At 39.6% G+C, this 13,891-nt stretch overlaps 2 protein-coding genes across 3 annotated transcripts in view; one reads left to right on the plus strand and one right to left on the minus strand.

Annotated features, from left to right (window-relative positions):
• Positions 1-2,648, plus strand: part of LOC124263043 (ubiquitin carboxyl-terminal hydrolase 48-like) — a 37,987-nt gene extending 35,339 nt beyond the window's left edge. Inside the window, 2 exon segments of the mRNA XM_046697659.1 lie at positions 849-897; positions 2,223-2,648. Coding sequence (XP_046553615.1) covers positions 849-897; positions 2,223-2,275 — 102 coding nt within the window. The 3' untranslated portion in view covers positions 2,276-2,648.
• Positions 1-13,891, minus strand: part of LOC124263041 — a 39,720-nt gene that overhangs the window by 3,400 nt on the left and 22,429 nt on the right. Inside the window, exon 5 of one of the 2 annotated variants that reach the window (XR_006894756.1) lies at positions 13,765-13,818. The exons of the other annotated variant lie outside the window; for it this stretch is intronic. The gene's annotated coding sequence lies outside the window, so the exon portion shown is untranslated. Of the gene's footprint in view, positions 1-13,764; positions 13,819-13,891 lie in introns of those variants that run through there. 2 annotated transcript variants of the gene reach the window in all.

A 13,891-nucleotide genomic window follows, 5' to 3' on the forward strand; every position in this document is an offset into this window, starting at 1 on the left:
CTACATTGACCCGTGAAGATCCGGGTTAGAATTGATCTTCAGTAACCCATGCTCGTCGCAAAAGGCGACTAAAGGGATCAGGTGGTCAGGCTTGCTGGCTTGGTTGACACATGTCATGGTATCCCAATTGCGTAGATCGATGCTCATGCTGTTGATCACTGGATTTTCTGATCCAGACTTGATTATTTTCAAACTGCCGCCATATAGCTGGAATATTGCTGAGTGCGGCGTTAAAACAAACTCACTCACTCACTCATCCTACATTGTGTCAGAATACAACAGGTGAGTCAGCTGTTCTTCCTTGGATGTGTCACAATACAACAGGTGATTGTTTGATCGGCATTCTAGAAGTTGGTGAGTCAAAAAATGAAACATACAACTTTATGGATTACAACTTCTTGTTTATTGCGTTAAGCGACATTTCTATGTAAATTCTTCCATCACTTTTGGCTTGATAACGATGTAAGAATCTACATCGAAAGGTTGCTTAACTTAATAAACAAGAAGTTGTCATCCATAAAGTTGTACGTTACAACAGGTGAGTCGACTACATTGTCCATAATTGTGTCATCCTACTGCAGGTGAATCAACCATGTTGGTGTCAGAATTATCTTCCAACTACGTAACAGGTCCGTCAGTAACACCATTCTTGACCTCTTATGCCTATATATTTAATCTCATTTGCGAAGGTAACAATGTGCTTTAGTTTAAGGTAACTTATGTGTGTTTGTTATGGACATTGTTCTGACAAAAGTGTTTCAAAAGTGTTGGTTTGAATTAAAATCAAGATTTATTAACAGGATCGTGTATGGCGTGTGCTTTCTGTAACATGTATTCCTGTGTTCTAGGCTGACGAGCCATCTGAAGAAGCATATCCCATAGAGGATATATATAGAGGTGAGACCATTTTGTCACCCATTCTCGCTTGTGCTACCTATGTCTTTCATATTACTTCCCATCTCTCATCCTCACTTGATGCTAACACTTTTTCATGCAAACATTCTTCATTTTGTGTCACTTCTGTCTGGCACTGGCACAAACACTGTGCAGAATGCAAGGGGCATAACTCTGTTGATATTGCTCAGATACTGCCCATTGCATTACACATAGATTTACATGCCTCCAAAGTGTTTTTATTCGTATTGGTCAAATTAACGATGACTTATGGTGTTTTCATGTTTTACTCAATCAGATGGATGTCAGTGGTTTTCAAATGTCATCTGAACTGTAGCCTCTGTTGTGTGTGAGTGCTGTGCCTGACCCAGCTTGAAGCTGTTGTGTGTGAGTGCTGTTCCTGACCCAGCTTATAGCCTTTGTGTGTGAGTGTTGTGCCTGACCCAGCTTGAAGCTGTTGTGTGTGAGTGCTGTGCCTGACCCAGCTTGAAGCTGTTGTGTGTGAGTGCTGTGCCTGACCCAGCTTGAAGCTGTTGTGTGTGAGTGCCTGACCCAGCTTGCCTGAAGCTTGAAGCTGTTGTGTGTGAGTGCTGTGCCTGACCCAGCTTGAAGCTGTTGTGTGTGAGTGCTGTGCCTGACCCAGCTTGAAGCTGTTGTGTGAGTGTTGTGCCTGACCCAGCTTGAAGCTGTTGTGTGTGAGTGCTGTGCCTGACCCAGCTTGAAGCTGTTGTGTGTGAGTGCTGTGCCTGACCCAGCTTGAAGCTGTTGTGTGTGAGTGCTGTGCCTGACCCAGCTTGAAGCTGTTGTTGTGTGTGAGTGCTGTGCCTGACCCATCTTGAAGCTGTTGTGTGTGAGTGCTGTGTGACCCAGCTTGAGCTGTTGTGTGTGCCTGCCTGACCCAGCTTGAAGCTGTTGTGTGTGAGTGTTGTGCCTGACCCAGCTTGAAGCTGTTGTGTGTGAGTGCTGTGCCTTGACCCAGCTTGAAGCTGTTGTGTGTGAGTGCTGTGACCCCTGAGTGTTGTGCCTGACCAGCTTGAAGCTGTTGTGTGTGAGTGTTGTTGACCCAGCTGTGAGTGTGTGAGTGCTGTGCCTGACCCAGCTTGAAGCTGTTGTGTGTGAGTGTTGTGCCTGACCCAGCTTGAAGCTGTTGTGTGAGTGTTGTGCCTGACCCAGCTTGAAGCTGCTGGGTGTGAGTGCTGTGCCTGACCCAGCTTGTAGCTGTTGTGTGTGAGTGCTGTCCCTGACCAAGCTTGAAGCTGTTGTGTGTGAGTGCTGTGCCTGATCCAGCTTGAAGCTGTTGTGTGTCTCATCCGTGGTTATTGTTGCAGGGTCATCAAAACCAGAGAGAGGCTTCCAGGGAACCAACTTGCTGAGCACTTGAAAACAGACATCTCAACACCACACACATGGAAACAGACAAAGGGCAGATAACCTCTCGTCTCAACTTTAAGAACTATCCAGACATTCGACTTTGAGTGTATTGTATTTGAACTGTCAGAATTCAGCAAAACCGATTATCATTTTCCAGGCTTGACATACCGAAGACAAACATTTTGTTCTGTGCTAGACTCAAGTTCGCCAATGACAAGGTTGTGCTTCGGGAGTGACTTTGAAAATCCCATCCTATTGTACATACAAACTGACCACCTAACAGCATATGATGTTGTGCCACAGCAATAGACAAGGTCATTCAGCAGACAGTGTAGCTTGGCTTTGTCAGTATTAGATATGTCAATAAAGAAACATCTCCAGTGTATTGTTTTCACAGTGTTTGCTCATAAAACAAGTCCTTGGGTGACGTTTCTGGGGGGACTACTTTTTGTTCTTTATAATGTGTCCTCAATAGGTGATGTGTCTAGGGGACTACTTGTTGCGTATATCATTACTCAATAGGTGATGTGTCTAGGGGACTAGTTGTAGCTTATATCATTACTCAATAGGTGATGTGTCTAGTGGACTAGTTGTAGCTTATATCATTACTCAATAGGTGATGTGTCTAGGGGACTACTTGTAGCTTATATCATTACTCAATAGGTGATGTTTCTAGGGGACTACTTGTTGCTTATATCATTACTCAATAGGTGATGTGTCTAGGGGGCTACTTGTAGCTCATATCATTTCCTCAATAGGTGGTGTGATGGAACTACTCTGTGTTCCTTATGTCAATTTGGCAATAGATGAGGAATATTCACGAACAAACACGCAGTCAACAGCGTAAAGCTATGTGCATTGTAAAATTTTAACCACTTTTATTGTTTAATTACAATTCCAGTGTCATTCCATTCTCTTCCCACAGAGGTTACTTGTCATATCTTCCTACCAACCTCTGTTCTAATATGGCCATATTTTCCGGTTCTCGTAAAATCCCCTAGCGGCAAAAAATCGCAACACAAATTATCTCCCTTCTTTCTATCCAATCAGAACACGTGTTACATCGACTTAGATTCAACTTGACTAACACAAGCAAATGTGAGGCCACAAATATCCCCCATCTGCCGGGGACTTGTGTTGATATTACACACAAGACGTTTAATGGCTAGCTTGTCCGTTGTCAACAAGGGCGATGGAGACGCCACTGATCCGCCATAACATGACTGAGTTCTGTCTAGAAGAAACGTTTGCGCATCGCGCAGGGGAAGAGGTTTAGTTTTCTCGAAGCATACGGAAATTACTGAGGCCTTGCGAATGATCACTTTTGAAACAACGTCGCCGATTGCACAACTAAATCTGATTGCCTCCAATCACGAGTCTTGAACGCTCACCCCATGAAAGGGCCGTATTAGAACAGGTTACATAGGAAGATATGACAGGAGTAACTTCTGTGGGAAGAGAATGGTGTCTTTCTTGCATGCATGCATTTCATTCCATACAGTATTGGTTATAAAAAACATTAATTAGAAAAAAAACTGGGGGAAAACCCTTAAAATTCGTGATTACATTAAAAATGTGTATATTTCAAGTATAATCAATGATCGTTCACCACAATTGCTCCGATAATCGATAGTAGATTTGGTTTCCGATTCCCAACACTAATTATCAGCCACTGAGATTATTTCGAAAAAAAGTAATTACAGGGTTGTTCTTAGTGCCTACAGGTTACTCGTCCCAAGTACTTAGTAAAGGAAGGCTGAACTGAAGCCAAAGAGAGGCTTGATGAACAGGATAACATTGCAGTCATTAAAATATTTTACTGCTGATTCACTCACAAACCTAGACCTTATTGTACAGATTAAAATGCTGTCTGTGATTTCTTTCCATGGTATCTTTGATGCATGTATCAATATGTCAATATATGTTTGAGTTGGATGGTTGACTCCCCTATATGCTACTGTGATATCACAGCTGATGGTCATATTGACATGATTACCGGGGCTTAATTAAATGACTCAAGTATTTGCATGTGATAAAACTCAAGAGAAATACTTATTTAATTTAGGGTCTGACTTTGAAAACTTGTTTGAGCAACATAGAAGGGCCAGCCATAATTGGGGAAGCACAGTTCTCTGTGCAGAGTTGTCACCCTTAGGTGTGCCAGAAACTTATGACTGTAGGGGGTTTTGCATGACTTGGCAGTACCACACCTGTGCTTGTGGGCTTCTCCAGTGTTGGATGGTAATTCATTGTTCCCTGAGAACAGGAAATGCATATATCTAGTTTGGTTTTAATTCATGAACAACATGTAGTTGTATTTATTCAAGCTTTTCAATTACACACTGACATGATATGTTCTTTAAACGAAAAAATGCCACAGTTTTTGTGTGCAACTCATATAACCTGTGATGGATATTATGAAGACTTGAGAATTTAGTCATCCCAGCACTGTTAAGTACTCCTTGGATTGTTTTTAAATGTGACATCTTTTCAACCAAATTAGAAACTTGACTCCTGTTACATTGAATTCGACAGTGAATGTATTGTGTGTATGTAAATAGACGTGTGTCATACTGCTATCATCCAGGTAACAATACAGATGAAAAATGGATTGTGGCATCATTGTATTAATATAATAATGCAAGAAGTTAGATGACACAGACCATATCGGCAGTGATGGCAACACATCGTCCTCTCATGGACAGGAGAAGCCATCGGAACAAGTTATCCTGAAAATACTGAATGATACCAAGGGCTCGTGCAGCTGCTGCAGCTGATTGTCCACCATTAAGCTTACCCATGGCATGCTCACGTTGCTGATTGGCCTGTTTACATAAACTTGCAACTTTCATGTATTTTCCTGTTTAGCAATATCTGCATACCTGTCTGGTTGTTCTTTTCACATCTTTTGACCAATATTTATATGTCAGTCACCAAGGCCATGTTTAAACAATTTGGATGCCACTGGTGTGTGTGTGGCAAAAGAAGAAACTAAAAAGTGAATTACACACCCCACCCACCCCACCCACCCTCACAATTATTACCAATAAGCTGAGTGTCAAGTTTCTAATTTTGTTGAGTATACATGTTATTTCAGCATAATTTGTTTTATTAGTTTTGATGAGATAATCCTATGTATTCTGGCTGATATAGATCACAAATACAGTGGTATGTTTTCACAAGATTGAGCACATAGTTACACTGAGAAAGTATGTTATAAAAGGAATCGGTTGATATTTTGTCATACCCTGTATACCTATGAAACAGGAGTGTTGTAAACTTAGGATAGTTCTAGCATTGAGATAATAACATTTTAACTGATACTTCAGTACTAACATCAGCCAGTTTTCGACTCTTAAGTTTATAACACTTCGACTGTCAGTCACTTCAATATTGACCTTCTGGGTTAGAATATTGATCTTCAGTAACCCATGCTTGTTGTAAGAGGCGACTAACGGGATCAGGTGGTCAGGCTCGCTTACTTGGTTGACACATGTCATCGGTTCCCAATTGCGAAGATCGATGCTCATACTGTTGATCCCAGGATTGTCTGGTCCAGGCTCGATTATTTACAGACAACCGCCATATAGCTGGAATATTGCTGAGTGTGGCGTAAAACTAAACTCACTCACTCAATATTGACCTTAGGTAGTCTTTGGCACTGTGATCAAAGCATTTGGACAACTGTCAAATACTGGAGTACAGACCACCGGTAGTGTTGGTTCTAAGATCATAGCATTTGGACTGGCATGTACTTCCATATTGACCTAAGCTAGGATATTGACTGTCATAGCTTGGCATTGACATTAGATCATCTTGGCACTGATTTCATAGTGTTATGACTGTTACCACTTGAGACTGCTGAATAGTTGAACGCGGACAAAAGTTAGTCTTGGCACTAAGATTTGGAGTGTCATACCTAGAGACTGTAAGTACTTCAACAGTGAATGTAAATAGTTTTGGTGCTATGGCTACAGTGTTATGACTGATATCACTGGAGACTGTTGAATACAATGACCTTAGACAATGTTGGTGCTAAGGTCAGAGTTTAATGCCGTCTTTCAGTTTAGACTGTTGAATACTTCAACACTGACCTTAGACAATTTTGGTGCTAAGGTCAGAGTTTAATGCCGTCTTTCAGTTTAGACTGTTGAATACTTCATCAATGACCTTAGACAATGTTGGTGCTAAGGTCAGAGTTTAATGCCGTCTTTCAAATGATGATTGAATACTTCATCGCTGATGGACAGGTGAGCAGGAAGGACTTCATTCTATGACCAAATGGGGTAAAATAAGATAGTCAAGACGACTAATCCTGTCAAGGACCAGTGTTTGAGTTAACTGCTTCCTATGCCTTCAAAGAACCAAAGGAATCCCTCTCGGTGCAAACACTCACAGACAATGGCTGGTACTCTTGATTCTGTCATTGTCTGTAAAAGACTAACAGAATCTTCCTGTTTACATTTACATGAAACATGCACAGACAGAAGCTGATGTTGCTCGTTATACATGTATTTTGAACCAACTTGGATTAATAGATCTGAAATGATTTGTTCTGAGGTGGTGTATATCTGGGCAGTTCCGATCTGAAGGGTTTTGTGAAGAAAGATACTGTTTGTGCTGCCCTGCACAGTGAAAGTGAATTAAACTTCTTGATCATATGAAGTATATGTTGTCTGTTTCTTAATAAGACAGTAATGTCTGCACCTTATGGTCTGCGATGTACACTTTGTTCATGAGGCTATGTTCAACTGAAAACAAGAGGACATGTCTGTAACATTCACACAAGTGTTACTAGTATATGTCATACTGGGTGGTCAGGCTCAGCAGCTTGTGAGAGTGAGTATAGTTTTACTACACTTTTAGCAATATTCCAGAAATATCATGGCGGGGGGCACCAGAAATGGATTTCACACAATGTACCCATAGGGTATTGAACCCAGGACTTCAGTGTGACGAGCGAATGCTTTAACCACTAGGCCACCCCACAGCAGCGTGGATGCTTAAAGGCAGAGGTTGCCTATGTTATCAGTCACTGGTTTGTCAGGTCAGTATTATTTACTACCGGGTAACTGCCTTTTTCACAACTTTTATTGTTGATGATTGAGGCGTTGACAAAACTTCCTCCTTCCTACTTGTGTATGCGTGGATAGCGACATATAGCCTGACATCTGAACACACCACAGTTGTACCATCCTGGATTATCAACAGAATTATTTCGTACTTCTATTTTAAGATTTGCCTGGACACTTTCGCAACTATAACTTCATTTTAGGAAACTAAACATCTCTTTTTAATAAAAATATTGAGTTCGTACCCACAACCTCTTCTGATCTCCTTGGGGGAATTCTAGCATAGAACATTCATTCCTGGAAACATATTCTGTTCTCCCTCCTGGAATTCCATTGTAGAACATATGTTCCTGGAAACTTATTGTATTCTCCCTGTGTGCATTCCAGTTTCCAACATATGTTCCTGGAACTTATTCTGTTCTCTCTCTGGGCATTCATTCCATTGTACATGTTCCTGGAAGCGTATTCTGTTCTCCCCCTATGGGAATTCTGGATTAGAATATATGTATCCAGCAACCAATGTTTGTCCTAAAAGCTGCGCAAATTGATCGGGTGGTCAGGTTCAGTGATGTGTGTGATTATATTTCACTGTATATCCAAACTCAATCAATGCTCATAATACCAGTCACTGGATTGATTGGTCTAGATTTGATTGTTTACAGGCTTCTGCCATATAGGTTGAACATTGGTATTTGTAGCATAGCCTTTGCAGAATAACCCTGGATTCCTGCTGTAACTGCCATATGTAATCTGGGCATTAAAGACAACATCAAGGGATACTACTGGCTTTGATCCAGGTGGGCTTTTCACTGACTGACTGACTGAGCTTGGTTTTACGCCGCTTTTAGCAATATTCCAGCAACATCACGGTGGGGGACACCAGAAATGGGCTTCACACATTGTACCCATGTGGGGATTCGAACCCGGGTCTTCGGCGTGACGAGCCAACGCTTTAACCACTAGGCTACTAGGCTTTTGAAGCGAACGCTACTTCAAAGGGTTAACAATACCCCGTTACAATCTTGTCACCCCAAGAAGTATTACAAACATATTTTTGATTAATATTTCTTTATTTTTATGCATGAAAATAAAACTTATTACAATATTATGCATGACAAGTAGCATCATGGCTACAGGGATCTACCTCACACATCAGCAAAACATCTTCGGTCAACACATACAAAACAGCTTGATACAATGGGCAACTCCTGTCCAGAACAATGGCCTATACATGTCTAGCTGCGCTGGGCCAAAGCATGTCTAAGATTCACTGGGCCAATCTGTTCGAGGTCACTAAAATTCATTCATGGGTTAAAACTAACTTCACAATTAAATGATGCAAGCTCTAGATCGGAGCTTTACACACTGTAGTTTCTAAACACAATACAGTTATACAGTCATGAGTCAACAGTAAGACCTTGACTTGTCTTCAGTTACAAAAAATAGACACGATAGTCGAAAGAAATTGTTATTGATCAAACAGATGTTGCAGTTCATCAATATAGGTTGAGACCCATGTGATTTTCTGTTTTACGAAAAAGCCTCTGTCAAATTCTAAAAGGAAAATACATGAAAATTGAAAGAATGGTCTTTGATTATTTCAATGTGATTTTCAGACATTAACTTGAAACTTGTTTTTTCTTGACCTGCTTCTTGTAACTTGGCCTGTCGACCTGAACAATTAGCATAATTGGCTTGGCCTTTCATGTTCCTAATTATTATGATAAAATCATACTTCAAAATGCATGCTTCCTCGTCTAGCTATTGATTATGATTCCACCATAGTGCATAAAACAGTTCTTGGAAATTGTACAGGTCTGGCTCTGCCAAAATTGGCAAGTTTGCTCTGTATTAATCTGTAGAAATCAAATTATTTCTCAGCTGCATGACATGCTCATCCAAAGCTTCTAATCTCTCAGCCCACAATGTTGATACTCAGTTTTTAAATAAATGCATGAAATGAAATACAAGGTTATATCACTCATAGGAAAAAACCCAGACATAATGGATTTATGAGTATTTTGTGACATCTTGACTAGTATTTGGCACAATATAGACATATTGGTGTCCAAGAGGATATAGTGACACAATACACATGCAGTATTTAGACTAATATGTCTAATGAAATATAATCATGAATACTGAACTGTCTGAAAATCCAATACTTTTCATAAGTCAGATATTAACATCACATTCGGCTGAGGTTCATGACAATACAAGTACCATCATAAGTTGTGAGGAGAATACTTTTCACCTTCTGTTATTTGTACAAGTTTCATTCTGCTATAAAGCAGCATTCCACTTAGTGAGTGACTAGTATATTGTTTGAGTATCACCTTATCAAATAGCTTAAACATTTTTGAAATGTCACAATGGTTTTATGTATTTACATATAGTTATTTCACATATCAACATATATAAATAATATAATTCTATTTCAAAAATAGAAATTTGAGGTGCATTAATACATGAAGCACAACAAAGATTTCATTTTACAACATAACATGTGGCACCTTGTGATAAATGCAGACAGAATCAACATGACCACTAAATCACTCTCCACTGGTTTACAATGCAAAGTCGATAGTTTCAGCTGCTGCCCTATATTCAAGTATTTAAAAGTACTACATGAATATTGTGGTTTAGGAACAAACTGTACAGTTTTTAATGGACAGGTATTATCACATAGATCATGCACTGCTACAGCTATGGTTTCTTCTGTAAAATACACCACATATCTGAGGTAATAACCACACTTATCACACCCCCACTATAACACCTGTATACAGATGTCTGTTTAGAATGGCAGGGGTTCAAACAGTTACATCAAGTCTGAAGGCATATTGTCCTCCTCAGTGATCCAGTGTTGCATATGCCTAGTCTGTTGTCATGGATACCCTGTCAATTCCATGCCTGTTTTAAATAAATCCAATTTACACTGTTTGGCATTTTCATTTTTGAAACATGAGGCAGTAATATCATGGTTTTACGCCACTTTAGTAATATTACGGCAGGGGACACCAGAAATGAGCTTCACACATTGAACCCATGTGAGGAATCAAACCCGGGCCTTTGGCATGATGAGTGAACGCTTTAACCATTAGGCTACCCAACCGCCCCTATTATCAGACATACCGTACTGGCCTTTGCAAGCTGTGTCATCAGCAACCAAGGCATCTAACGGCAAAGATATTTCCTCTCCCATATCTTCTTCCTACTCAGGAAACATGTTTTCCTGCTGAATATTCAATCAGGAAAGTTTTCTGATTGTATTAAACCGATCCAGAGATTACTCGGATGAGGCTATGAAACTGCATGTACTGACTGAGTTTAGTTTTACGCCGCTTTCCAGCAATATCACAGCGGGGGACACCAGAAATGGGAAACTGCATGTAGACGCTTTTTGATTCGATGTTGATTTTAAACTGATGAGCAAGGAAACTGTGCTACATTAGTGATAGTAAAGGAGCTGGTGATGACACTCCCAAGACGAAGTGGCGAAAGGTTCCAAGGTACTGATCACATGACAATGGAGGCATTCGACACTGGATAACAGAGGAAGGCTTGGTGTTGGTAGAGAACATACCCTTTAAATGCAAGGATAAGTGAAAGACTAAATTCATGGACATTTTCTTATTTTCAAGTCATAGATTTCATCTGTACACTTATATATATGAAAATATATTATTTTTGAAACTTTAGGCATCAATAGATTGTCACATGTCGCATGAAAATGGCAGTAATGAAAAACAATTTCAATATTTATTTCAACAGCTAAGACACTTTATGTCAAGAAAATATATTAACTCATGAGTGTCATTTATTTAATGTGTACCTGTCTAATTCAAACAGACTAAGTCAACAGTTTCAATAATTCAATTTTCTGCAAACATTATTCAATTGGGTTAAACTGAATCTATATAAACAGAAACTATCATAACATCACTATTGGTAAAATATGAACGTGACGGATTTGATACACTTGAAATATTTTGACATTTCATCTTGCATAAACAATTATTATCAAAATTAAACATGGAAGTCAAGGGGTCCTGAATGTTACAAATTTAAGGGAACCTTGATTTAAATACTATAGGAGCACAAACTTCACGGACCTAATAAACCTCACTTTCCATCACTGAAGACTAGCAGCACTATTGCATTGCCAGGTCCAATTTACCATAAAAAGTCAAGGGGGTTGTCAAACCCCTAATGTTAAAAATAGTTAATGTATAGTCTCCAATACTACAGTAGCAATTATCAAGGACACTCTCAAATGTGAACACTGCATGTCTAACTCATCACTTTGTTTGTGATGGAGGTACCACACTTAGATGATTCATAGTGTACATAACAAGCAAGTGATTGTATCCCACTGTAGGGGGGGGGGGGGGGAGGAGGAGGCAAGCTATGTCCAGCTGCTTGTTCCAGTCTGATATGACGCATGGCGTATCTGCCACCGCAGCCTCCTGGCAACTTGCAACCAGTGATAAGGAAAGTAGTGAGAGTGACTCATCTCCCATGAGCTGTACTGAATGACCTCACCCACATCCCTGCTCCCCTAGCTGGCTAATGGTACAGTCCAAGTAGACAATATTTCTGTTATCACCTGTCAAATGTAGCATAACAGATGATACTCCCACTACTTATATTACCTTACAGCAGTGCCATTACCCAAGTGTTGTAACACACTCACAGATGTTGTATTCAGTCATTGCAGGATCATAATACTGTCCAACCTTGTACACAGTATTACTTGAGGCAAGGCTTTCAGAAATATTACCACCCTAAACATATTTGGTATTACACAAAATCATTGCTGTATCAGTCTAACTCTATTTCATTCATAGACTGGAGCTAAGGTTAATTTCATTACAAACTGTATACTTTGTGACTTGCCTGAAAATGTTCAGTAAAACCATAGTGATCGTTATTGTGTATTAGATGACAAAACAAGACTGACTGAGTTTGGTTTTACGCCGCTTTTAGCAATATTCCAGCAACATCACAGCGGGGTACACCAGAAATGGGCTTCACACATTGTACCCATGTGGGGATTCGAACCCGGGTCTTCGGCGTGACGAGCCAACGCTTTAACCACTCGGCTACCCCACTGACCCGACAAAACAAGATACACATAGCTTCTGTATTCACTGGGGATGCCATGATACATCGATGAATCAATACTTTCTCTAAGAGGATACAATTATCAATACATTCAAAACTGTATCGATATTTAGTTTTGAAAGTATTGGTTTAAATATGTTTATGTATCGCTTACATTTTGCAATTGTATCATGTTTTTTTGATGTTATGAGAGTTATAAATGATTATTTTTTTTCATGCACAAAGATGGGAAATTAGAACTTTTTAATCTCTGAGAATAACAAATGTTGATCACTTCATGGAGAATTTTATAATATGAAATATTAATGTTCAAAATGTAACTAAATTTATGCAATAATAGGTATCGTGATACGTAACGAATCGTGACATGGGTATCGTGATACGTATTGATTCATGAAACTTATGTATCGTGACATCCCTTATATTCACTGTTTTAAGCACAATGTTCCTGTAAAACCCCTGACCAAATTCTAGATCAGTCTGTAATGTAGTTAAATATCCATAAAACAGCTCAGAAGTATTATTTTCTGAAGACACATTGTTTACAACCAACAGCCGCACAGAAGGGAAATAAATTGCGTAGTAATTTTCATCTGAAGCCTATATTTAAGCCCATCATTGAGGTATGAATTTGTTTGTTCTACAAACTGTATCCACAAAACCCAATTGAACTTATTATGTATGGTGTCAATAAGGGTCTGCATCAATTTTCTAATCAGTCAAGATGGTCAATAGATCATAAACATTTTACCTCACCTGCAAAAAACTCATGTCAGTGAGTTGGCACTTGAACATGGGCCTAAGTCAATAACACGAAGTTATTTGAATGTCTTGTCATTAAACATGGTTCCAACTTGTAATACACTGTTGATATCTGCTAAAACATGATGTTGTAGGTCCTGAAAACACATCAGTGACTAGACAGGGGTCATCACATACTTTGTAAACTAATATCACCATTGCACAATACAAATCTTTGGCAATCACAGATTTCTGCTGAAAGTGGTCAAGCATTTCTTCACTCACAGGTGACACAATGCTTAGACTGAAATGCCACAATTTGACACTATCTTAAACCAGGATTGGAAACATACTGTATTTGCATGATATACTTGAATATCAGTTACCATGGTAATATGAAAATCAATAGTCTCATATCAAAATAATACTACATGCATGTAATACAAACAGGAGGCAGAGTGGCCCCTTGGCGGAGACACATCGCACATCACAAGATGGCCTGTGGCCTGTGACATAGGTGCAACATTGCCACCCTTTTAGGTAAATACTGTTTGTTTTGTACCAAGTTCCCAACTTGCTGATTATAATGAATGTCACTGTGTCGTGACAAGCACTGAATCATGCAAGCATTTTATATAGCAAGCACTGCACCATGACAAGCACTGTACCATGACAAGCACTGTACC

The sequence above is a fragment of the Haliotis rubra genome, unplaced genomic scaffold (assembly GCF_003918875.1).
Source record: "Haliotis rubra isolate DU_JTF1 unplaced genomic scaffold, ASM391887v1 Scf866, whole genome shotgun sequence".
Lineage (NCBI taxonomy): Eukaryota > Metazoa > Mollusca > Gastropoda > Lepetellida > Haliotidae > Haliotis > Haliotis rubra.